The sequence below is a fragment of the Xiphophorus hellerii genome, chromosome 24 (assembly GCF_003331165.1).
Source record: "Xiphophorus hellerii strain 12219 chromosome 24, Xiphophorus_hellerii-4.1, whole genome shotgun sequence".
Lineage (NCBI taxonomy): Eukaryota > Metazoa > Chordata > Actinopteri > Cyprinodontiformes > Poeciliidae > Xiphophorus > Xiphophorus hellerii.
Window position 1 is genome coordinate 833561 of NC_045695.1, and position 25369 is coordinate 858929.

Consider the following 25369-nt stretch of genomic DNA (forward strand, 5'->3'; position numbering starts at 1 on the left):
CATTTAGGAGGCATCTCCCGCATCCATCAGCACATTCAGGACACGCAGCACCAAACTGGGGCCAGTTAGCAGGACGCGTGATGTGTGCGGAGCAGGTGCGGTTTTCACTAACCTGTCTGTCCTTTTCCCAGCGTCTTCTCCAGCCGGTACGGTCCCACATAGTTGGCGTAATGCCCGCTGTTGGCGTCCTTCCCCGAAGATGACATGTTTTAAAATCTGCGTGGGCGTGAAATGACTCGCGCGGACCGGATTCTGTCGCGGGACGCGTCTCCGCAGCGGCAGCTCCGCGGCTCCCTCCGTCAATCTGCCGGTGGGTCGCTGCGATCTTCGGCGCCGCTGACCCGCGCGTGAGCGTGCGTGTAAGTGCGGCTGTGTGCGTGTGCCCGCGGTCCTCCGGGGGTTCGGTCCTCGGTGCGGCTCAGGCTGCGGTCCTGGATCCGGGTGTCATGGTGTTCGGCCGGAGGAGCGGTGCGCTGCGGCCCCGTTGGGTGTGATCTGATGATGGGACAGCACCTACTGCTGCCGCCGGTCCAGCTGCCTCCAACTGCTCCAACTCACTAATTACAGACACTTCCGGGAGTCCTTTCAAAATAAAACGCCTCGACCAGCTCCTCTGCTTTTTTAATGGTGATGAAATAAATGTGTAGTCTGTCTGAAGCTGAAATATTCTTTTATGTTTTATCTTTATTTTTAATCTATAATATCAGTGTTATTTATTGATGATTAATTTTACAATATTTCTTTTTTGATTACATTATTTCTACTGCAAATTAATTATTTTGTAATATTCAGTATATTTAATATTTATTTTATTGTATTAATATAATATTTAGCATTTGGTCTAATCAATATAAAAGTATGTTATATATTATGATGATAATTTTAAAATCTTCTTCTTGTATTATTCTTACATCGATATTCTAATTGCTGTTTACCTTGAAGTAAACTTCAGTAGTCAATTAATTGACATGACGTTGGTGCGCCCCCATGCGGAAGTGGAGTAAACCTTCAACAAACAAACAAGTGTTATAATGGCAGAGGTAATAGAACTCAATACATTTTTTAAATAATTTTTTGCCTTATCAGCCAACACTGAGTCAAAGACGAGCTAGAAAATTCTCCGAGTCCTAAATCAGGGGAAACAACGGGAGAAATCAACATTCAAGCCAAAGTGTTTCTCAGCCAGAGGAACAATGAGGGGCAGAGTCTCTTTGGATGTGAGTCTCAAAGCTGTCTGAAGCATTTTTCACGTACAAAACAGGTCAGTAACCACTTAAATAATAACGGTTAATAAAAATCTGCCTTCAGGAAAATGTTTAAAAATAAACATTAGCATAAAAAGGTGCTTAAATGTAAATACCGCAGTTACTGCAGCACTTGTTTTCAAAGCTGCCGTTGGAATTTACACATAAAATCAACCATAATTACCGTCTCTTATCAATAAGTGTTGTTATGACAAAAACAGGATGTTTACTACCAGTTACATTCGAGTAGATGAACATGTGGAAGTTGCCATTGAAGCTTTTCTTGCACTATTCCGTTTGGGTTTTTGAAATGTAATAAATTGTATTCCGCTCTCTAAATGCTCTGGGTAAAGGCTGTCAGGATAACCTGTTCCCCACTGACACATTGGACCAGTACTTCCTATTATTTTCCTCGAAATCTCTCGGACCGCAGTGTTAGCGATGAAGAACCCTGTCAATGATGACGAAGGTTCAGTTCCTCCAGATAAGGGGCGTGCACTTCAGGACAAATTGTGATCGCTGATTGGTTAATTGCTATCAAACCCACTTAAATGATTGACAGATGGCGTCATGTGTGACATGTGAGAGCTAAGAAACTAATATCTAATATCTTGTTTAATATTTAAACAAGACTTAAGGCTGTTTATTTAGGAGAAAAATCAGTTAGATATAATTTGATACAATCAAGTTGATTTTAAAAATGTGAAGAAACATATACTGTAACAAGAATATTGCCAAAGTTCTGCTTTCTAATGCAAACTTACAAGGTTAACAACTCAATAAAATTTTTATTAAGAAAATAAATACTGTCACAAATATTGTCACAAAGTGTTATTTAAAACTAATTGCCAAAGGCAAACAATCTAAGCCTTTATTTTTTATTGAATTTAATAAATAATTCATTTCAAAGCAAAACATTCCCGTACTATGACAAAAAGAAACTCATTACCTTAATAGATTTTTTTTTAAATTATTTCTACAATTGTTTTTATCTAAAAATTAAGTTTCATGTTCTGATTCTGCTCATTTCAAGTTGAAGGACTTGGATGTGACAAGTCATCGAGATTTTGAATTGTGCCTTCAAGCTTTTTAAAACATAGATATTAAAATGGTTTTATTGTGAAAGTCAGTTTTATTGATTTCCGCCTCCAATGCAGCTTGACGCAGCAGCTTTAATTAGCTAACGCGCATGCGCAGTATTCTCTGTTTCCCTGATTGAATTCGGGTCGCGGTGACAGCGGGAGATGAAAGGCTGCCACTCTTTTTAGGAAATCTATAAATAACCCAAATCTAAAACCCAGAACTTTATCCTGCTGCTCATTTCTCATTCATCGATTTTACATTTCTGCTGCAATCTATTCATCCAAACTTTAAATTATTCAGTAAATGTGGAGAATCGTTTTTTGCCGCTGTGGGAGGTGTGTGTGTGTGTGTGTGGGGGGGTGTGTGTGTGTGTGTGTGTGTGTGTGTGTGTGTGTGTGTTGCAGTGGGAGAATCAAACATGTCACACGCTGGGACACTTTCAGTTGATTAAACCAGCAGTAGGTGACAACCACCATCTATCAGCCTCATCACTCCTTCACAACAAAAGCCTCCTGACCCAGCAGGCTCAGCGGCAGATGGCCTCCCCCTCATCCTCCCCCGCCTCCCTCCTGGTCCTCCCCCTGCACACACACACACACACACACACCGCCAGGCCTCTAACAAAGGCAGCGGGGTGGTGGGGGTCTCTGTGGGACAGATTTCCTTCATATTAGTTGGTGTTAATTAATGGAGGGCCCACCGGAGCCCCTCCTCCGTCAGAAACTCCTCAGGAGGGGAAGACCTCCGTCCTCACATCCATCCTGCGCCTCCTGGTCGCCTCGTGCCGCTGTGTGGGATCAGATCTGCTCCATCTGATCTCCTGCTGCTGGGCGGCTGTAAATCCACACCGTCTGATCGGATCCATGAGAAATAATCTGCTGATCGGCCAGGATCAGGAGGAAACAGGAGGACGACATGGAGGGCTTTATCTGGAAGTGAAAGAACTTTAAATCTGTCCTGTTTTCGTCTTAATGATGAGTAATTATCTTTGTGTTTGCTAATCATTGTTTGTTTTGTAAGTTTAATCATTAAATACATATCAGGTGATTAATACTCTGATTTCAAACTTCAGGATTTAAGAAAACTACAGAATTGTGATGTTATTGTCATAACTCATAATGATGGTATAGATTATTAAAACAGACACTTCTCTGCTCTTTACTGTTGCATTGCGTCCTGTGAAGCTCATCCCTCCATGAGACTCAACATCTCACCTCTGGTGGAGACATTAAGGAAACTGTGAGTCAATCCAGGTGATCAAAATGTTTTAAATCTGCAGAGTATAAATGCTCAACACTTGAAACATAATATGCATCCAGTAAGTTCTTTTTGACTGCCCTGCTGCACAAACATATTGTGACGACTGCTGTGATTTGACATCTGCCTCCAGCTCAATAAGTTTGATTCTTGATTCCTCCGATTGTTAGTTCCCGCCCTTCTATCTATGAGCATTTTTAGTTCTGCACAGAAACTAAATCAGTTTCTGGCACAGAAAACACAACTGACTGGTCTGTTGGACCATTTTAAAACTTTCACTTACATAGTTTTAGGTCATTGATGAAGTAAAAGTAACCTGACCATTGCCTTCAGTTCTGCACGATTCTCATCTACCTTCACTGCTCTGTCTGCGATTTCTCCCATTAAGCTCAATTTCTCAGGATGAATTTCAACCGGGCCAATCAATGACTCGTCAGTGGGTTGTGAATGTTTAAGACATTTTATTGTTGACAAATATGTAGAGGCTGTGAAACCTCACACTGCATGCAGTTTCCAGTTAGCTTCTTAGCATAGCTTCCTTTGGCCCATTACTTATGTCATATAGAAAACATTAGCAATTGGGTAAAATTTAAAACTTTAACTGAGGTCACACCTCCAGGAAGTCGTTTCTCAAGAGCTGAACAAACAACTGACCCCACTCCACCCATCCACCCACCCACCCATCCATCCATCCATCCATCCATCCATCCATCCATCCATCCATCCATCCGTCTCCCCTCCATTTCATCCAGTTCGGCGCTGTGGGAGCAGCAGCTCAATTAAATTCCCAGTAGAGAAGAGTAAATTCACCCTTTATGTTTGTAATAGTAGGACAGAAAAGAAACTAGTTTGGATGTTGGGTTTACTGGTTGTCGTGGAGACAGAATAGTTCTCATTATTCTTCTTATTTAGTTGATGTGTTGGTTAATTTTAATGTTGATTCTTAATAAACCAACCCAGAGAAGTATAGAGAAATCTCCTGATTCTTAATTTAATCTGCAATCCTTGAGGCTAATTATGAGAGAAATTGATTTATGAACAATAGTTTAATTCAACATCCTTTCATATCAAGTACTAAAACAATTAATGATGGTAATTTAGCATTTTTCTGTTGTTAACAGATTGATCTGTCTGTTGATCATCAGGTCTGCTGCTGCCTTTGATTCTGTTTCTTTCAGCTCTTCGGCGTAATGAGATGCATCTAAAGGAGCCATTAGCAGCAGAACAAACAGGGCGTGCCACATGTGAGCATTAAATCATCAAATGAAATGTTTTCATAATTAGTTTCACATCAGAGCCACTGAAACATTTCTGCAGCAGCGATATAAATATTGGAACGGGCCACAGAGCGCAGCCTTCAGTTTTTAAGACGTTTCAGGAAAAACAAGCTTAGCCTGCAGTCTGTTTCTGCATTAGTCAGCGCTACAGCAGCTGCTGCTGCCAACAGGCCGGGATAATGCAGACGCACACAAACACTTCAGTCACAGCGCTGGAGAGAAGCAGGACCGAACAGGAGAACCTTTCCTCCGACAGGCGGCCAATGAATCACCAGGTCAGAGGATCCGTCTCTGACTTCAGGAGGAAACTGTTTATTTTAGAGAAATGATTTTACCCAGAAACATCAGCGCTGCTCAGGCTGTCTACACTCAACACATTAATCAGACGCCATGCAGGCTGCGCCGACGATTTGAATATTTTTTCCATCAGCAGAAAAATAAAGAGGCTCAATATTTCAGCTGAAACTCATCAGAGAAGATGGAGTCCAACTCATTCTGTTTCCACAACCAGGCTGGTTTTAATTAACTTGAACCTGATTGGCTCATCTTCTCTATTTCAATTAGATTTGTTTTATTAATGTGAAGAACAAATTCAGTTTGAAATTTGAACTCCGGGTGTTTCACCAGATTATTTCAATGCAAATCAGTTCATTAGTAACATTTTTGTGCTAAATTATTCCACTGTCATTCTAAAATTTAAAAAGTTTGGAGTTAACCAAAAATGATTTATAGTGGCTCTATTAGGTGTCAGGACAAACAAATAGTGGTGAAAACAGAACAGGATAAATGATTTCTCCATTGTTTTTCCATCTGTCATCATCGGCAATAATGTCGTCAATTCTGCAGTTTTTTAGGGTAGAATGAAGCATTGAATACATTTTAAAGTATTTTGTTGTGGATTTTCTCCATTTTCAGATCAAACATGTACATACAGTAACTAAGACATAACCAGACTCTAAATAACAAACAAAACATGGTTCATCATTGAGTTGTTCTGCAGGTTAATGATCCAGAACATTTGACCAAATCAACACAGTAATGCTTCATCAGACACCAAATCAACCGTCATCTGTGTCCGTCTCAGTTCAGACCTAAATAATGATGAAAACCGCTGGAGGAGAGGAGATGGAAACAAACTGGATCATCTAGAGAGGATGGGTCAAACATCCTGATGGGGAAAACCAGCTGATGCTGAAACCAGTTATCCCACCACACAGATTATTAAATGTTGAGTTTTAATAATATTTCAGGTTGAAACAGTAAAAGATGAATTCATTTGGAGGTTTTTGCCCGTCTTTCTCTGGGTGTTGGCTGAAACGTCTCTGCTGATGTTCGGCTGAACGCTGCAGCAGCAATGAATGGAAAAACAAAGTCTATTGTTCTAATTCCCTCCTGCTTTACTGCAACTCAACAATAGATTTTCCAGAGGCAAATTGTTGGTAATTAAGTGGGACTGAAGTGATACGCATGCAGTTCAGTAGTAATTATAAAAGTGCTAAATTAGACCGTTGCTCTGTAAGCTTATTTAGATTAGAGCGCCGCAATTAAACTGGCAAAGGGCTATAATTACTAACAACACTCACAAGGTGCAGAACCACTGTCCTTCTAGGCCCAACTGTTATTTATCAGAACGGGTCTGGACGGGTTAAATTAAAAAAAACAAAACAAAAAAACAGCAATGCTTTAAAAATTACATTCTTAAACTGTGTGAAAACAGTAAATACCCAGTGATGCTTCTGATGATGAAGTTATGTGCATTTTTCTGCTGGTATTAATAACATACTGTAGATATTAGATAGATATATTATTAGCAGTCAGTAAAATGGAGTTAAGTTGCAACATAAACTAAAATACATTTAATGAAAAGCAAAATTTGGAGACAACTGTTTTTATCTCGAAGCTTAATTCATGTAAAATAAATCTAAAATCCTGTTTGTTGAAGAACTGGAAGATGCTGCCAACTAGTGGTTACTTTGCAGAACAGCATTACTATTATTTCTCCTTTCCTTTATTTTCTGTTCTGTTTGTGTATCACCATGGCTTTGCTTTCTTTCCTTTATTTAGAAACGCTGTGACAATGATAATTAGAAACATTGCAAAATAAGGAAATGAATAAGAGACCAGGAAAGATTGCATTTTGAAGGATAATCTTTCAAAATGACAGATTTTGACTCATTTGTCAGATGAGAAGATGATTGTGAAAACATCAGAAAAACAGACAATAAAAAAGCTTGTTTGCTAGAATAACTAATTTCCCAACAGAGTCAACAAAGTATTATTAAACTGAAATGAATCACTGACGTATGAAACTCGTTTTAATCTTTAGTGTCATAAATATGATTGCAGCAGAGCCGTTTCTAGCTTTTTGGGGTTGGATATATAATGCAAAAACAAGTGTGATTTCTGCCAGTTTTAGGTCCGTTTCTTTGGTCATTAATTGTGATAAATAGAAATCAACACAGATTGTGAAAAAATTAATTACCTTAACCTATTTTAGAAATGCACCACTCCTGGTAAAATACAGAGTGAAACTGTAGTGGTTAACTCCACATGCTGCGAAACACATTATAAATTATACGTCGTTTCTTTTCTGTTCGTAGTACCTGGTGGCTCCTTGTCTGTTGTGTGTCATTTTTTAAATATTAACTATACATAAACATAAAATGGAAAATGGAAATAAAAACATAAAATCTGTTCCATATAATATATCTGCTAACCTTTGCACAGGTACAAAATCCAACCATTAAACCGTAGTGATAACACATCGAGATCAAGACTGAAAGTAGCATAAAGGTTTGAAAACAGATAACATTTAGCCAAACCATTTGTGATTTAATGTGAATGTCTCTAAGTTTTAAGAAGAGATTTAACAAACTCCTGAAGATTTAAGGAGTTCTGTACTTTATTTTGTAGGAGCAATGTACTGGGATGCATTTTCTTCCACTTCTGTAAAGAACCGAGGAACAAGTAGTTGGAATAAACCTTGAGAATCTAAAACTGGGTCTTGATAACGCACTGGAAGAGCTTTAATTGTTTTAAAGACTCTTTGAAGAAGCTAAATTAATGAATTACATTTATTTTTGTGATTAATAAAATATTTTTGAATTTAAATTTCTGAGAAATTTGGGGTGTGGCTGTGGTCACCTGCTGGTCAGCCAGTTAAGGTAAGGTAGTAAAGTAAGAACTCTTATCAGTCTTATAAAAACTTGTGCTTTCAGTTTTAAGTGCATAAAGTACACGCTGACACACTCAAAACCTTCTCTAAGATACCAGGTAAGGTTTGCTTCAGCAACTGAAATTTTTCTAATATTTTTATTGTGATTATTTACAAATCATTTTCAGTTTAGCCCAAAATTATTCATACTTATGGCAGATTTACATTATAAATAATCTTTATTCAACCAAGAAGTTCATTTCTGATGGGAAATGAGACAGGAATTCATCAAAAGATCATTATTCTTCAGGTGCAGTATGTTTTCCATTTGGAGTCCCTCAAGACTCTATTCTGGGTTCTGTCCTTTTATCATTGTATATTCTGCCTCTGGGAACTATTTTTTTTTTAGAAAGTTTAGTATTCCATTCTATTGTTTTGGAGATCTTGTTCAAATTTACATGTCTATAAAGATAAACAACAATGACTCTTCAAAGTCTTAATTAGACTGTTTGCATTAAGTCAGAGGATGAATGGTCTTAAATTCCCACCGTCTGAATAAAAACAAAACACAAGTCATTTTATTTCATTTTATTTGGGTGAAAGGTTTTTGTAGATAACCCTGAAAACCAACTTGGGACCCGATTTCCATGCACTGGCTCCTAGTCTCTTATCAAATTGATTTTAAGATTTTATTAGTTTTTAAAGCTGTTAACGGTGATTATGATTTTCCTGCTCCTAGTCTGTGGAATATCTTGCCTCTTTATATCAGATCTGTTCAAAGTTTGGTGATTTATCTGTACTTTTGTTTTATAGATGATTTTATTACGCTGTTTTTACCTTGCTACAATTAATGCTGCTTGTTTTGTTGTACAGCACTGTGGTGCAGCACATGTTGTTTTTAAATGCTTTATAAATAGATTGACTTTGACATTGATATTAGAGAAGAAACATGTTGGTCAAATTAAAAATTATGTCTAAAGCTGCCAGGTGTATGAATAATTTTGGCTTCAGTGTTTAGATTTAGAAGCAGAAACAAGAGAACGTGCATATCTGAACACTAATGAGTGTAAAAATGATACTCCCAATTCTACTTAAAATTGTTTTTTAAATGTGTCTTCTATTTCTGGTTTATAAACAGGTTCTGTCACAGTCTCAGAATATTGTTTCACCAGATAAAAGGTAAGTTTCAGTCTAAATATCTTCTTTATTTCAGTCAAATAAAGAAGATATAAATTCACATTTATTTGATAGAAATAATTAAGTGTGAACATGAACTAGTTGAGAAAATAGTTGAATAAAGTGTTAGATTTTAAGGTCATAACAGTTTATTTCCCATTTAAATAATAAATATATTCAGTTACTTAGATACAGATTAGTTTTTAGTTTCTTTGTTTTATACCAATAAGCATTTTGAAACTAAAAGTGTTCATGATTTCCTTTAGGTTTTAAATAAAGAGAGAAGTCAGACCACAACCACAATGAGTCAACAACTCCCCGAAGGTAAATTTTAGAGTTGTTAAAATGCTTGTTTGTGCATACATTGCATTTTTAATCATGTGTAAAATAAATCTAAACTAATAAAGAAATTTTACCTTTTTTAAATTATCATGTGGCTGCAATACACATATATTCCTGAGTTTCCAGCCAGGACAGAGAAAAGATCAGAATATATTAATATGATAATAATAGATCTTACCTATGATTTGGAAGCAGATTTAAAGATGTTACAAACATACATAGCTTTATAGTTTATAAAACAAAAAACCAAAGAGGTATATAACAAATCAAAAAAATATTAAAATAGGTTGACAAAAATTGGTAAAAAGGAATTCCATCATTAAAAAAAATATCAAGAACAATTTGAAAGGAATTTTGAAAATATTCAATAAAGTCATAAAAATGTTTCTAGGCTGAACATTTAATGGTGAAGAACATTGAGAATAGTGGTGAATTGTTTAAATTCATTCTTTGTTGAAGTGTGACCTGAATTATCAGGACAGATACCGGATCCTTGCCTGGTAAAAACCAGACTCTTGTAAGTCATGTTGCTTACAAGAGCAACATGACTCTTGTCATGTTGCTCACAAGGAGAGCCCACAAGATCTGGGCTCTCGTTGAGAAACGATTGCTTCCTGGACGTGTGGACTGCGTTCAGGTTTTAAATTTTACCCACTTGCTAATGTTTGCCTGGGATGTGTGCTAGTGTGACAAGACAATTACTGAAAATTGCCAGCAAACCTGATCCAGGAAGCACTGACAAACTGATGAACAAATGAGAGAAACTTAAGCTCCATATTTGCTCAATGTGGCCAAGAGCGATGGACAACGAAGCCGCTTCTCTTGTTGGATACAATACTAAGAAACAGATCTGCATATTTGAAATAAAGTTTATTACTATTTGTGCTGTCTTTACCCTAAATTTTCTAGTTTTCACCAGCTAGAAAACACCAATAAACAGCCTTCTCTTTCTTCTTTGCTGATTTCACTAAAAATGTCATATGCTGCGGTGTGAGATGGTGAGGCAGAACGCTGTAGACCCAGATGAGATGAATGATGGTAGTTTAATGATGAGAAATATGGCACAAAAACATAAAAAGTCCAAAACCCAGGCAGCACAGCTGAGCGGAAGACAAGGGCTCAACACTGGTAGCTCTGGTCAACGAATGGAACGATAGATAGACTGGTACACACATACGGCAAGGACCCGACAGAGACGCAGAGACACAGGTGACATTAAATACAGGAGGTAATCAGGGAACGAGACACACCTGGGAACAATCAAGGGGAAGACAGAACAACATGGAGACTCAGAAGACACAGAAATTCAAAATAAACACACAGAAAAACACAGATCACAACAAAAAATGGCCTGACCATTGCCTTCTCTTTGACCATTTTGGTGTAGTGGAGAATAATTTCACATCGCCATCCCAAACACAAATGGTTTGGACACCAACGTAATTCCTGAGTTTTTTAAGCCTTTTTCTTGTAGTTTAAATTGGCACAGGCAGAAAGAGGGCAAGATGGAGCCTCAGTTTGTCCCTTTCCTCAGGATCAGGCAGCCTCCATTACTTTAAGAAACTGTACTGTGGGCGTGCCGTGGTGGCGTAGTGGTTAGCGCGACCCGTATTTGGAGGCCTTGAGTCCTCGACACGGCCGTCGCGGGTTCGACTCCCGGACCCGACGACATTTGCCGCATGTCTTCCCCCGTCTCCTTCCCCGTTTCCTGTCAGCCTACTGTCATATAAGGGACACTAGAGCCCACAAAAGACCCCCTGGAGGGGTAAAAAAAGAAACTGTACTGTGATGTTCCCTTGACAAACGTGGCTTAGATTTGACATCAGGTTTTGGATCAGGTTTGTGTGGTAGGTGTGCTTATGGACCCAACAGTGATTGAATATGATGTTCCTTTTGGCCTAGCAAGAAATTCAAAAACAAAACAGCATAGATTTAGATGGAGAGGAAGCTCCTCCCAATCACAGTCCTCCAGGACACTATCATTGCCCACATTGGCATTGAATTCCTCAAAGAACACAACAGAGTTCCCACATTGGGAGAGCCCCCTGCAAGACACCAACTACTCACTTAAACTTAAAGTAATCTGTTGGTTAGTGCAGAATCATGGACAACAGACGTTTCCTCTTACAAATCAAAGCCACAAATAGGAGACTTTTTCACTTGGTGGCAAAAACTCCAAACAAAACTACTCTAATTATTTATTATAAACAAATTACAGCTTTGAGAGTGCTCATGTGACGAACATTTACTAAAAAAATTCTAAACATTGTTTTTGTCATTTACAGGTTTATTCAACACTCTTTCAAGACTTGGACTGGAAAAATTTTATCCCAACAAACTTACTCTTCGTTGCCTGTTAGAGATCAACAAAGACAACATAAACACAAATCCTGCTTCATCACTGAAGGAAATTCCATGGTATTTTCTCAAAAACCTCTTACAGATCAATGCTGAATGTCGAAGTTGTGTGCAACTACCAGCCAATGATGAGGAAGATGATGATCTCTTTAGCCTAGACCTTTATACCGAAGAAGACACTCACAGTGGTGTTAATGCTCTCGACCTGATAGTAGCACTTTTCCTTTGTGCTGACAGCTTCTTGCAACAAGAAATGGCTCTCAGGATGTCAATGTGTCAATTTTCTGTGCCACTGTTGTTGCCTCATAGCAACAACAGTCAGTGCAGCCTGATGCTTTGGGCTCTCAGAGGCATTGTTAAAGAGTGGCGTCCTCATAGTTTAACTGAATCAAAAGGTTTCATTGAGGACACGATTGTTGAAGCAAATATTCCATTATTTTCTTTTGTTCGCCTGAAAAACAGCAGTTTATCAAAGTCCCAGATGCTGAATCTTGTTCTAAGCCGTGGGCAGCAGAGTCACAACATCTTTATGCATAAAGACATGGAGGACAGGGCTATCAAAAAGGAAATAGCAAATGGACTTGTAGAGGTTTTCTGGTACCTTCCCTGTGGAAGAGAAAATATGGACATTTTTCCAGAGCCAGTCGCATTTGCTAATCTGAGAGGAGACTTTAGTGAGTCACTTGCACAGTTTAGTTTTCTTGTTCAAGTTTCAACAGCTACCTTTGTGTTCCTGGACAAGGTTGAAGAAAAAGAGCAGGAAACTCTGAGTTCTTTCAAGGATTTTAGGAGAAATTTCTTTTTGGTTGTTAATCGCAAAGAAGGTGGTGAAAAGGAAGACATGATGTCTGTCCAGAGAACAATAGAAAAGCTAGATCTTCCAAAGAACAATGTCATCAGAAAAAACAAAACAGAAAACAGAACATACTTCTCAAAAAAACTCTCTACTGCTATAAAGACCTCACTGGAAAGTACAACCACAGATAAAATGACAACAGATCTGATGTATGAAAAAGCAACAGAACTTGGTCTGTCTGTGGATGAAAGTAAAAGTGATGAAGAAAAGAAGGCAGCTGAAGAGATTGTGAAAGAAATTGGAGAACAAAGCATTCCCAAATACAAGAAGCTGCACCTTCCTTTGCAGGGAGAAAACTGGAAAAGATTATCCAAGTTAGAAATAAAAGTCTGTAGACTAAATGAGTACAGTGATTTAGGAACTGAAGAGTACAAATCTCAGCTACAGGAGGAGAAAACACAAATCACAGAGGAGCAGGCAAGACACAACATTTCCAAAGGAATGAAAAGTTTCATTGACAACCTTTTCACAGGTGACAAAGAAAAAAGAGATTTCTTCTTTAAATGGATGAAACTTAAGCTTGATGCACACTCTCGGGAAAAACTCTTACAACTGCGAAACCAGTTCAAAGAGCAATGCAAGACAAAAGATGCAGAACTTATTAAAGAGTTAGATCAAACTCTGCTGGAAAGCTCTTTAGGAATTGAGCATTTCATGAGAGAGATGGGACTGATCTACGAGTTTTCACAGGAAACCACAGAGGAAATCTCTCGTCTCCCTCAACTGGCTGCTGAAATGGTGATGGATGGACATCCTTTAGAGCTTCTGGATGGAGACGCTTCCAACATCCCAGAAAAGTGGGTGTCTGCTGTACTTAATGAGGTCCATAAGAAAGTTGGAAACAGGAGCAGATTGTTGGTTCTGACGGTTCTGGGTGTTCAAAGTTCTGGGAAGTCGACGCTCCTCAACACCATGTTTGGTGTCCAGTTTCCAGTCAGCAGTGGAAGATGTACAAGAGGAGCTTACATGATCTTCCTCAGAGTTCAAGAGGATTTGAAAAATGAGCTGAATTATGATTTCCTAGTTCTCATTGATACAGAAGGTTTAAAGTCTGCTGATCTGGCTCAACTTGAGGACAGTTATGAACATGACAACCAGCTGGCAACCTTCGTCATTGGCTTAAGTGATATTGCCATCATCAATACAGCAATGGAAAATGTAACTGAAATGAAAGATATTTTGCAAATTGCAGTTCATGCATTCTTGAGAATGACCCACGTTGGAAAAAAGCCTGCATGCCATTTTGTTCACCAAAATGTTGCTGGAGTTTCAGCTGATTCTAAGTGCATTGCTGAGAGAAAACGTCTTTTGGACCAGCTCAATGAAATGACTCAGATTGCATCTGAAATGGAAAAACTACCAACTATTAAACAGTTCACTGATGTCCTGGATTATGACATGGAAAAAAACAACTGGAACATTCCAGGTCTCTGGCATGGCACTCCACCAATGGCTCCAGTAAACACTGGTTACAGCGAAACTGTTGCTGATTTTAAGAAAAATCTTTTGGAGACAATAAAGAGCAACAAAACCAGTGAACCTACTCAGATCCCAGAGTTTCTAGAATGGATAACAAGTCTCTGGAGGACAGTTAAATATGAAAACTTCATCTTCAGCTTCAGAAACACACTGGTGGCTCACGCTTATGACAACCTGTGCAAAGCCTTCAATCAATGGGAATGGGAGTTCAGAAAAGAGATTTACTCCTGGCAGCAACAAACAGAGGTAGAAATTTTAAACATACACAATGATTCTGGAGTAGAAAACTGGAATAAACTGGTCTCAGAAAAGAAGAAAGAACTTTCTACAAAGACGCAAAATGAGCAAATGAAAATGAAGGAAAAACTCAATGAGTACTACAAGAGGAAGGACAGACATGTAAACCTGATAGAGAAGTACAAAGTTGACTTTTTCAACAGTATCAACAGCCTTGTCAACGAAATTGGGCCATCAGTAAGAACTAAACTGGATCGTTTTCTTGAACTGAAAGTAAGCCAAAAGAAAGCTCAAGAAATACAGAGGAAATACAGAGTTTTGATTGAAGAGAACGTCATGAGGCTCCTATGTGTCTGCAAAATGTCTAACCTGTCTGAAGATCAGTTGACAAAAGAGTTTGAGAAGATGTGGTCTGAATCTACCGCTAACGTGTCTGGCTTAGAAGAACGAGACATTGCTGGATGCGTCCTCATGCAATTGAGAAAAAATTTCTCTAATCGAAATGTAAACCAGGAATTACAGAACACCGACCTAAAACAAGTAGGAAGGAGTCCTTTCACAGTCACAGAGGAGCATGTAGACAGATTTAAGGCCAAATCTGTTGATATGAATAATTTGCAGATCTTCACAGATAATGTTATTGAGTCGTGTACAGAATATCTTACTGGCAAAGTAAAAACACCTGAAGATTATCATGACTCTTTCATGAAAGACCTACTGGAAAAAGTTGACAAAAACTTTCAACAAAATAATCAGGAATGTGAAACAAATACAAAGTATGAGATTGACTTGAAGCTTCACATTTGTGGCATCGCTTCAAGAGAATTCCTGGAAATGCACCAAAAGTTTCTGTCAAACCTGAATCCTCAGACACAGCTGGAGAAGTACAAACTTGGGTACTTGTCAGACTTTATTGATTTGTACAAAGAAAGAGATCATTGTCAACGCAAAGCCAATGACTACATTGAGTTTTGTATCAGACCAGCAGTGGAAGATTTCATCAGCAGATCTCTGGGAGTAGACATTGTGGATGAGATCTTAACGAGCCATCATTCTGCAGAGTACAGCTCTCGCTCATTTTTCCAGTACAGCATTCAGAAAGAGTTGCTGGAGAAGGATGACTTTGAATGTTTTGTAAAGTACATCGGTAAATATGAAATATATGTCAAAAACTGGATATTTCAGCACATCCAACAACAAATGACATATGAGAACACATTGTCCAAACTGAAGAACAACAAACTTCAGGTCATAATTAAGAAAGTTACTGCTGCAATAGAAGTGGCATCAAGACAACCAGATGGAGCTACTCTGCCAAACAACAATGAAAGCATCAAAAGATTCGTCCATGGAATACGTGAAAATCTGAACAAAGACCTCACAATTTCAGTTGAAGCTGAAAAAACGATCCTCTTTCAAATCCAAAGCACATGTCACCCATTTATCAACAGTGTCAAAATGGCATTGGAGAACCTGACAACTGAGCTTCAGGAACTATTTTTGAAATCTGAAGACATCAATGAAACTGTGAGGAAACTGACAGTTAAGCCACAGGATGAACTTTTCAAGCGAGTTTTTGGATGTGGGAAGCAGTGTCCATTCTGTAAAGCTCCATGTGAAGCTGGAGGAAAAGACCACAAGCTGCACAGTGCAGCTATACATCGACCAAAGGGTCTTGGCAGATGCAGACATGATGAAACCAAGAAACTTGTTGAAAGACTGTGTACAACTGATGTCCAAAGTGACAGATCATTCTGCAGTTCAGACACTAAAGGACAGTTTCATCCTTACAAAGAGTACACAACGTATTATCCAGACTGGCAGATTCCACCAGACCCCACCATTGAGGCTTCAGACTACTGGAAGTACATCCTGGTGAAATATAATGATCAATTTGCTGAAGAATATGGAGCCAAACCAGCAGATGTTCCAGATGCCTGGAAGAAAATCTCAAAGGAAGACGCTCTGAAAGGTTTAAAAGATGCTTTCAATATAAAGTGAAAGGAAATTCTGAAGTATTAAAAAGCAATAGATATCAGAAGTTCAAATGTACTCGAAACTACAAAGACAAAGGAGAACATCAGCTATCAAAGAAGACATGAAATGAAGTACAAATACTCTTAGAATATCTAATTTTTAACAGTTAAGCTGATTTAATACAAGAAGCACTACAAGTGCACCATGAAGAAAAGACCTTTCATAGTGTTTTTTTCTATATCATTAATTCTATATATAACACATATAGCCGTGTTTTAATGAGCAGTAGCACTTGCTAGAAAGAAATGCAAACGTATTCCAACACAAAAGGTTTCTCTATGGTTTCAATAGAGATTATGTTAACATTGTCATCAGAATAAAATATAAAGGAAAACAGAGAAAAGTAAAAACCTTAACTGTTTACTTCAAATAAAAATATTTTGTATTTCTTGTTCATTTAAGAAGTGCAATTCATCACAAAAAACTTTTTACAATTTGCAAGTTTCTTCATGTTTATTTTTTTGCTTTTTTTGTACACATATTGTTTTTCAAAGAGTAATTCTTTTCCAGTTTGCTTTTCAGTCATTTATCTTCCTGTTGGGAATCGGGGTTTTGGGGGGTTTCCTTTTTGCTGCTGTTTCATCCCTTATCCACCAGATGGCGTCTACAGGCGGAGGTTTCTCTGGAGGGATGGGCCTTGGTTCAGCGCACCGGTGTTTAATCACCTCTTCAGTCATGGAGCTTAAGAGGAGCGGACTACCAGTACTTCGTCGCTTGAGTGTTAGCCTATATGGTACTCTAAGCCCCTAGCGAGCTACCTCCGAGCCTTTCCAGAAAGATCCTCTAAATATCCCTCTCGTTGTTTTTCCTCCTACAGCTATTCCTTCGTGACGCCAAGCGGCCTCCTTGAAGAATCCTTCCTGGTTTGACTCACCTCGAGACACCACCTACCCACGGGTTGCCCGAGCCCCGTTTCCGTTCCTTCGGCCGGATCTCAAAGCCTCTTCCGGATTATTCGGCGGATTGTGGATCCGCTCCTCGTCTGTCCTCCACCACAGAAAACACTGGCCCGCTCTCTGCCGCAGCCTCCTCCGATCCTCCTGGACGCCACTCGAACATACTGAAAGCCAAGACCCGGTATCCACCGGAGTGCCTCCAGGACTGTCATCATCATTTTCCCAAGTAAGATCGGCTACTACTCTCACAGCTCCCATTTCCGATTACCCCTGAACTTACCATTCCCTCTGCTACTTCTCAGTGTGCCGGCCTCCCCCAGAAGCCCTCCCCTGACAGTTCGTCGTTCTACCCACCGAACCTGTGTTTACATTAATAAACTATATTTTGCTGATCTCTGTTCTCCAGTGGTGTTCTGCATGTGGTTAAGAAAATTAGACCTCACCATGACAGAACACTCAAGCCAACCGTCAAACCCTGCAGATGCCATTAGGAGAACATTGTCAGAACAACAGGCCCTACTTCAATCTCATGAATCCGCCCTACGTGAGCTGTGCACCCGTCAGGCCGAAACCAACCAGCACTTATTAGATCTAACAAACTTCTTGCAGAACTCCGTTCCACAAACTCCACCCTCTACTCCTGCACCAGCTCCCGATCCGGTTCAGTCGGTCCGCCCCACGTTTTCCGAGGTCCGACCACCTACACCAGAAAGATTTTCTGGTGATTTAGACAAGTGTAGGGGTTTCATCTTACAGTGCTCGATAATGTTTAATCATGCTCCCCAAAGTTTTGAACAGGATAGCGCGAAGATTGCCTATGTCCTTTCGTTACTGTCAGGTCGAGCTTTAAGTTGGGCTGAAGCCAGATTTCCCATCCCCGACAACTATGGGTGCACTTTTGCTGAATTTCTAAGGGAATTCAAACTAATTTTCAGTCAAGAGTCGGACAAGACGTTTATTTCACGGGAGTTGTGGAAAATGAAACAGGGGCAGCGAACCGTAGCGGATTTCGCAATCGACTTCAGAATAAAGGCCGCAGCATCAGACTGGAATGCGGCTTCGTTAAAGAGTGCCTATTTCCACGCTTTAAATGAACAAATCAAGGATGAATTGACCACCTTAGATGAACCGGAGACTTTAGAAGAGCTAATAAGTCTTACCATTCGCCTCGACAATAGGATCCGCTCTCGAACTAAAGAAAGAAACCGAAGAGAACCGCAAGCTAGAGCATATTCAGTTCCCGCTCCGACTCATTCTGTAACACCTCCACAGATTCCAACGGAGCCCGAGCCGATGCAGATCGGTCATACTCGGCTCACGCCGGAGGAACGACATAAAAGGATGACCTCCCGTCTCTGTTTATACTGCGGGTCTCCGGGTCATTTCATCGCTCACTGCCCCGTCCGGTTAAACTCCCAGGTCCGCCAGTAGTTGTGAGGAGGCTGGCGGACCAAGCTCGGAGGGAGGATTCTCCTCGCCTTTTATTTCCAGCTACTCTGATCTACAAAGATCAGCCAGTCCCATTGTCTGTTCTCGTTGATTCCGGCTGCGAACAAAATCTGATAGATCTGTCATTCGTCCAGCAGATGGCGATCGAAACAGTGTCACTTCAGGTTCCCCTCCGAGTCTCTGCGCTAAATGGCAAAGCCTTACCGCAAATTACACACCAAACTAAACCGTTGAAGTTAACTATTTCAGGAAATCATAGCGAACTAATCTCATTTTTTGTTTTTCCCACCGCTAATTCCCCCATAATTCTAGGATTTGACTGGTTACAACAACATAATCCACACATAAACTGGCTGGACAAACATATTGAATCCTGGTCCACGTTCTGTCATTCATCTTGCCTCCGTTCAGCAGTTTCTCCAGTTCAGACACCAGCAGAACCACCCGAAGCAGACCCTCCAGACCTGTCATCCATTCCTCCTGAATACCTCGATTTAGCACCAGTTTTCAGTAAGAAAAAAGCTCTTTCTCTACCGCCGCACCGCCCGTATGACTGCGCTATTGATCTTCTCCCAGGTGCCCCACTACCCACCAGCCGCCTGTATAACATCTCTCGACCAGAACGAGAGACAATGGAAAGTTACATTAGGGACTCATTAGCCGCAGGCATAATTCGTCCATCCTCCTCTCCCTTGGGCGCAGGTTTTTTCTTTGTTGGCAAGAGGGACGGCTCGCTTCGACCCTGCATTGATTATAGGGGACTGAATCAGATAACTGTGAAAAACAAGTACCCTCTGCCCCTGTTGTCATCCGCCTTCGAACCGGTTCATGGTGCCACTATTTTTTCAAAATTGGATCTCAGAAACGCATACCACTTACTCCGAATCCGCCAAGGGGATGAATGGAAGACAGCATTTAAAACACCCATTGGTCATTATGAATATCTGGTTATGCCTTTTGGATTATCTAATGCCCCGGCTTTCTTCCAAGCACTCGTTAACGATGTCCTGAGAGATTTCCTAAATGTATTTGTTTTTGTGTATTTGGACGATATCCTGATCTATTCTAAGTCCCTCGCAGAACACAAGAAACATGTCCGTCTGGTCTTACAACGACTCTTAGAAAACAAACTGTTTGTAAAGGCTGAAAAATGTGAATTTCATAAAGCATCAGTTTCATTTCTTGGTTTTGTTCTTGAAGGTGGGAGAATCAGACCTACGGAGGAGAAAATAAAGGCTGTTTTGGCGTGGCCGATTCCCGAGACACGTAAGCAACTACAAAGATTTCTCGGGTTTGCCAATTTTTATCGCCGATTTATTCGAAACTACAGCCAAACCGCCTTGCCATTAACTGCCCTTACATCAACCAAGACCTCTTTCTGTTGGACCCCAGAGGCAGATGCGGCTTTCAGACAACTTAAGACCCTTTTTGCCAGTGCGCCCGTACTCATCCAACCAGACCCAACAAAACAGTTTATCGTCGAGGTTGATGCATCTGATACCGGAGTTGGAGCTGTACTCTCACAAGTTTCCGAGTTAGATAACAAGACTCATCCTTGTGCTTTTCTCTCACGCAGATTATCTTCCCCGGAACGCAATTATGATGTGGGCGATCGTGAACTTCTGGCAATTAAGTTGGCCCTGGAGGAGTGGCGGCATTGGCTGGAGGGGGCCGAACATCCTGTGCTGGTTTGGACTGACCATAAAAATCTATCATATCTTAAATCAGCTAAAAGGCTAAATCCCCGGCAATCCCGATGGTCTTTATTCTTTTCTAGATTTAACCTCTCTATTTCATACCGGCCAGGAACTCGAAATGTCAAACCTGATGCTCTGTCTCGCCTGCATTCTTCGGATGACTCGGAGAAGATTCCAGCCACTATTCTGCCCCCCAGTTGCACGGTTGCAGCAGTAACGTGGGAAATTGAGGATCTCATCAGACAAGCCCAACAGTCAGAACCAGCTCCTGTCTCTTGCCCCTCTAATAGGATCTATGTACCTGCTGCGGTCCGGGCCAGGTTTATTAATTGGATCCATGCGTCCAAGTTTTCTGGACATCCAGGGGTTAGCCGCACTATATCGCTTATAAACCGTAAGTTCTGGTGGTCATCTATTCACAAAGACGTTAAAGAATATGTTCTGGCATGCCCAGTATGTGCTAGAAATAAAGCTTCCCATCAACCTCCATCAGGGCTTCTTCAACCGTTACCCGTTCCTAAACGTCCATGGGCTCATATTTCTGTCGATTTTGTCTCTGGCCTACCTCCGTCTAATGGCATGACCACTATTCTTACAATTATTGATCGTTTTTCTAAGGCCTGTCACTTAATCCCTCTTCGTAAACTGCCAACCGCATTTCAGACGGCTCAACTTCTAGTGAAGCATGTTTTCCGTTTGCATGGCATTCCTCAGGAAATACTATCTGACAGAGGACCTCAGTTTATTTCTCAAGTCTGGAAAAACTTCTGTAGGGCGCTCAATGCTAAAGTTTCTTTATCCTCGGGATTCCACCCACAGACTAATGGCCAATCTGAACGTATGAACCAGGAATTAGAGTCAACACTCCGCTGTTACACCTCAACTAATCCCTCTGACTGGAGTCAATTCATTTCATGGGTGGAATATGCCCACAATAGCCATGTCTCTGCCGCTACTGGTCTGTCTCCATTTGAAATTTCTCTAGGTTACCAGCCACCATTACTCTCATCCGAGGAAGACGACATCGCTGTCACTTCCATTCGACACCACATCCGTCGCTGCCAGAACATCTGGAGGAACACAATACACGCCCTCCACAACACGGCTGAACAGAACAAGCGGCTGGCCGATCGCAAACGAACTCCTGCTCCTTCCTACGCTCCTGGTCAGAAGGTTTGGCTATCCTCCCGTGATATCCCGTTGAAGTCTATGTCCAAGAAGCTTTCTCCCAGATTTATCGGCCCCTTTGAAATAGAGTCCATTATTAATCCATCAGCTGTTCGTCTACGCCTCCCAGCCTCTCTGCGCGTCCATCCCTCTTTTCATGTTTCACAGATAAAACCCGTCCAAACCAGCACGCTTTGCCCTCCTTCCGAGCCCCCTCCTCCCGCCCGAGACATTGATGGTCACCCAGCTTATTCTGTCCGCCGGATCGTGGACTCCCGTCGGCGAGGTCGTGGGTGGCAGTACCTCGTCGACTGGGAGGGCTACGGTCCGGAGGATCGTTCTTGGGTCCCTGGCTCTTTTATTTTGGACCCGTCTCTCATTAGGGGTTATCGGGCTTCTTGTTCTTCCCGGCCGCCAGGTGGCGACCGTTGAGGGGGGGGTACTGTTGGGAATCGGGGTTTTGGGGGGTTTCCTTTTTGCTGCTGTTTCATCCCTTATCCACCAGATGGCGTCTACAGGCGGAGGTTTCTCTGGAGGGATGGGCCTTGGTTCAGCGCACCGGTGTTTAATCACCTCTTCAGTCATGGAGCTTAAGAGGAGCGGACTACCAGTACTTCGTCGCTTGAGTGTTAGCCTATATGGTACTCTAAGCCCCTAGCGAGCTACCTCCGAGCCTTTCCAGAAAGATCCTCTAAATATCCCTCTCGTTGTTTTTCCTCCTACAGCTATTCCTTCGTGACGCCAAGCGGCCTCCTTGAAGAATCCTTCCTGGTTTGACTCACCTCGAGACACCACCTACCCACGGGTTGCCCGAGCCCCGTTTCCGTTCCTTCGGCCGGATCTCAAAGCCTCTTCCGGATTATTCGGCGGATTGTGGATCCGCTCCTCGTCTGTCCTCCACCACAGAAAACACTGGCCCGCTCTCTGCCGCAGCCTCCTCCGATCCTCCTGGATGCCACTCGAACATACTGAAAGCCAAGACCCGGTATCCACCGGAGTGCCTCCAGGACTGTCATCATCATTTTCCCAAGTAAGATCGGCTACTACTCTCACAGCTCCCATTTCCGATTACCCCTGAACTTACCATTCCCTCTGCTACTTCTCAGTGTGCCGGCCTCCCCCAGAAGCCCTCCCCTGACAGTTCGTCGTTCTACCCACCGAACCTGTGTTTACATTAATAAACTATATTTTGCTGATCTCTGTTCTCCAGTGGTGTTCTGCATGTGGTTAAGAAAATTAGACCTCACCATGACACTTCCTGCTGTTAGAAAATATGTTCACAACAGGCAATGAAAATGTAAAGGTGAAAATGTAGAGCCATTCTTGTAAGTAAATATATTTTTACTGTATACATGTTGAAACATGATTAGAAAATTACTACTACTTCTACCAAAACTGTGTTGTAATTTGTTCATGTGTGAAAGACATCGATGTATCAAACATATTTACCAAGACAGGGCAATGTTCTACATATTCGGATTTGCTGTACAATTAATTTAAACAAACTGAAAATTATTTTATCTGAGTAACATTTTACATTGTTTTCTGTTTTATATTTGAACATATGTTTCCTCCATTCTTTTGACTATAATAGCAGAAACATGAACATAATGAGTAATGAAGGAGCACAGCCCACGTAAAACTGGTGTCTTTTTCACATATGTTTATTTTGATCCATTGTCAGTTATATTTTTGGTGGAAACATGATTCACTATTTACATGTTTTTGGATTTTGCTTTTTAGAATGCCAACAAGAAATAAGCAGATGAAAACTATCCTTTTATGGCTAACTGGCATATTTTTGTAATAATGTGCAATGTTCCTTTGGAACTAAATAAATAAATAAACCAACAACAAAAAATGTGTCTGATGGCCAATAGTTCTTCACACTCTACCTGAACATTACAGGTGATCTCAACAAATACCTTCTCATCAGGACCTCCAGTGTAAAAAGAGGAGCTTCAGATTCAGACACTCAGACTTCGTAACATAAACAAAGAAGGAAATACTTACAGAGAAACTACAATACAGTTGAAAACAGTTATTTACATACACTAAATAAAATGACAAACACATTTTTTCTCACTGTTAAATCAGACCAAACACTTCTTGTTTTAACTTAGTTGAAATTGTTTTTACTTGCTAAATGCCAGAAAACTTGGAGAGAAAACTTTTTTTTTTTTAATTTGTAGCTTAGAATTTAAAGGTTTACACACATTTGACATGTAAACCAAATTTATGTAACTTGGGTTAAATTTGGGATAAACCAAGTAAACCCACCTAAAGACATCAGCCAGGAAGTAAGTTTAGTTAAACTTACTTTAACCCAAGTTAAACCTTTTGGGTTTAAACTTCAACAAACCTCTGATCGGTGAACTGAAACATTTGAGTTAATTGGAGTCACACCTATGGATGTATTTTAAGGCCACAACTTAAACGCAATGCTTTCTTGTTTGACACAATGGGAGAGTCACAAGAAATCATCCCAGATATCAGGAAGAGTGCAGAGTGCAGCTGCTCCAATTTGCACAATTCTTCCTTGCTGAAAGGCCGCGCAGCGAGGAAGAAGCCTTTGCTTATAAAGAAACTTAAAAATCCCGATTTCCATTTGCAGATACACACAGGGCCAAAGATACTCATTTTTGGAGAAATGTCCTGTGGTTCACTGAAACTAAAGTGGAAGTATTTGGCCATAATGACTATTGTTACATTTGGAAGAAAAAATTTTATAATTAAGCCTCCTTAACTGTCAAATCTGGGGGTGGCAGCATCATGTTGTGAGGGCTGTAGGATTATACAATGGAATAATCCATGATAACATGGATTATCCAGCTTAGATTAACACCAAGAAATTCTGGCTTGATTTGTAGTGACAGCTGAAGCTTTTTGATTCGCTGAGTTTTCTTTGTGTGAAAAGAAACTGAACTCCCAGAAAACCGTTAACTGACAGCTTCTCCCCTTTTCCCGTTGCTGTCTGTGACTGTGGTATGTAATCAGCTCTGTGGTTTTTTCCAAGTATTATATTTTAACATATATTTTAGACAAATCTGATAATATACAGTGTTTCACAAGTAATTTTGCTATGTTTTGTATATGATTTTAACTGTTATCATTATTAATGTTATCCATTTTAGCTATGTTTAATTTTACAAATGTTATCTGCTATTAACTGCGGTCACCTGCTGATAACTGCTCATGGGAGCTATTGCTTTGTAGTTTTTTGGGGGCCATTTACTGTATTTTATTTCATGTATAGGGGCAGAAGCTGCTGAATCGTAGTTAACCACCAACTCGATTTTTTATGTTTCATTTATCAACTATGGTAGTCTTTGAATGTTACATGTGTGATTTTATTTCCTGTTCTAAAAAAATATGTGTTCATTGTTATTTATGTTATAGATGAGATTAGTTATGTGGATTAATTGTATGAATTTACTTGAAATGCCACTACACGATCAAAATGGCCCCTTTTCCTGTTGCTGTCTGTGACTTTGGGGCAGAAGCTGCTGGTTGAAGTTAACCACCAACTCGATTTCCTGTCTGTCAGAATAAATACAGTGAACCTGAATGTGTCTGTCGTGAAGTCAACCTACTGGACCTGCGACGAACAAAGGAGGGTTTCATAAACAGGCAGCTCAACTATTTTTAGCACAGGAAAAA

General features: G+C 40.4%; 2 protein-coding genes across 9 annotated transcripts in view; one reads left to right on the forward strand and one right to left on the reverse strand.

Moving 5' to 3' along the window:
- The window catches only part of LOC116716094 (serine/threonine-protein kinase BRSK2-like), a 95616-nt gene extending 95023 nt beyond the window's left edge, over positions 1-593 (reverse strand). For 2 of the 8 annotated variants that reach the window (XM_032556883.1, XM_032556882.1), the window contains exon 1: positions 113-593. In XM_032556883.1, the coding sequence (XP_032412774.1) occupies positions 113-206 (94 nt within the window). In that variant the 5' untranslated portion in view covers positions 207-593. The remainder of the gene's footprint in view (positions 1-112) is intronic. The other 6 variants (XM_032556889.1, XM_032556888.1, XM_032556884.1 and 3 more) reach the window with 5 other exon arrangements.
- LOC116716287 (up-regulator of cell proliferation-like) lies at positions 232-16851 on the forward strand. Its single transcript, XM_032557206.1, has 2 exons — positions 232-310; positions 11819-16851. Exons 1-2 carry the CDS (start codon positions 232-234, stop codon positions 16462-16464), a joined length of 4725 nt encoding a protein of 1574 aa, XP_032413097.1. The 3' UTR covers positions 16465-16851.
- Positions 16852-25369: the final 8518 nt, after the last annotated feature.

Coding starts and splice junctions, on each gene's coding strand:
- LOC116716287 (XM_032557206.1), top strand. CDS start 232: ATGACTCGCGCGGACCGGATTCTGTCGCGGGACGCGTCTCCGCAGCGG. Junction 311..11,818: donor CTCCCTCCGTCAATCTGCCG/GTGGGTCGCTGC, acceptor TGTCATTTACAG/GTTTATTCAACACTCTTTCA.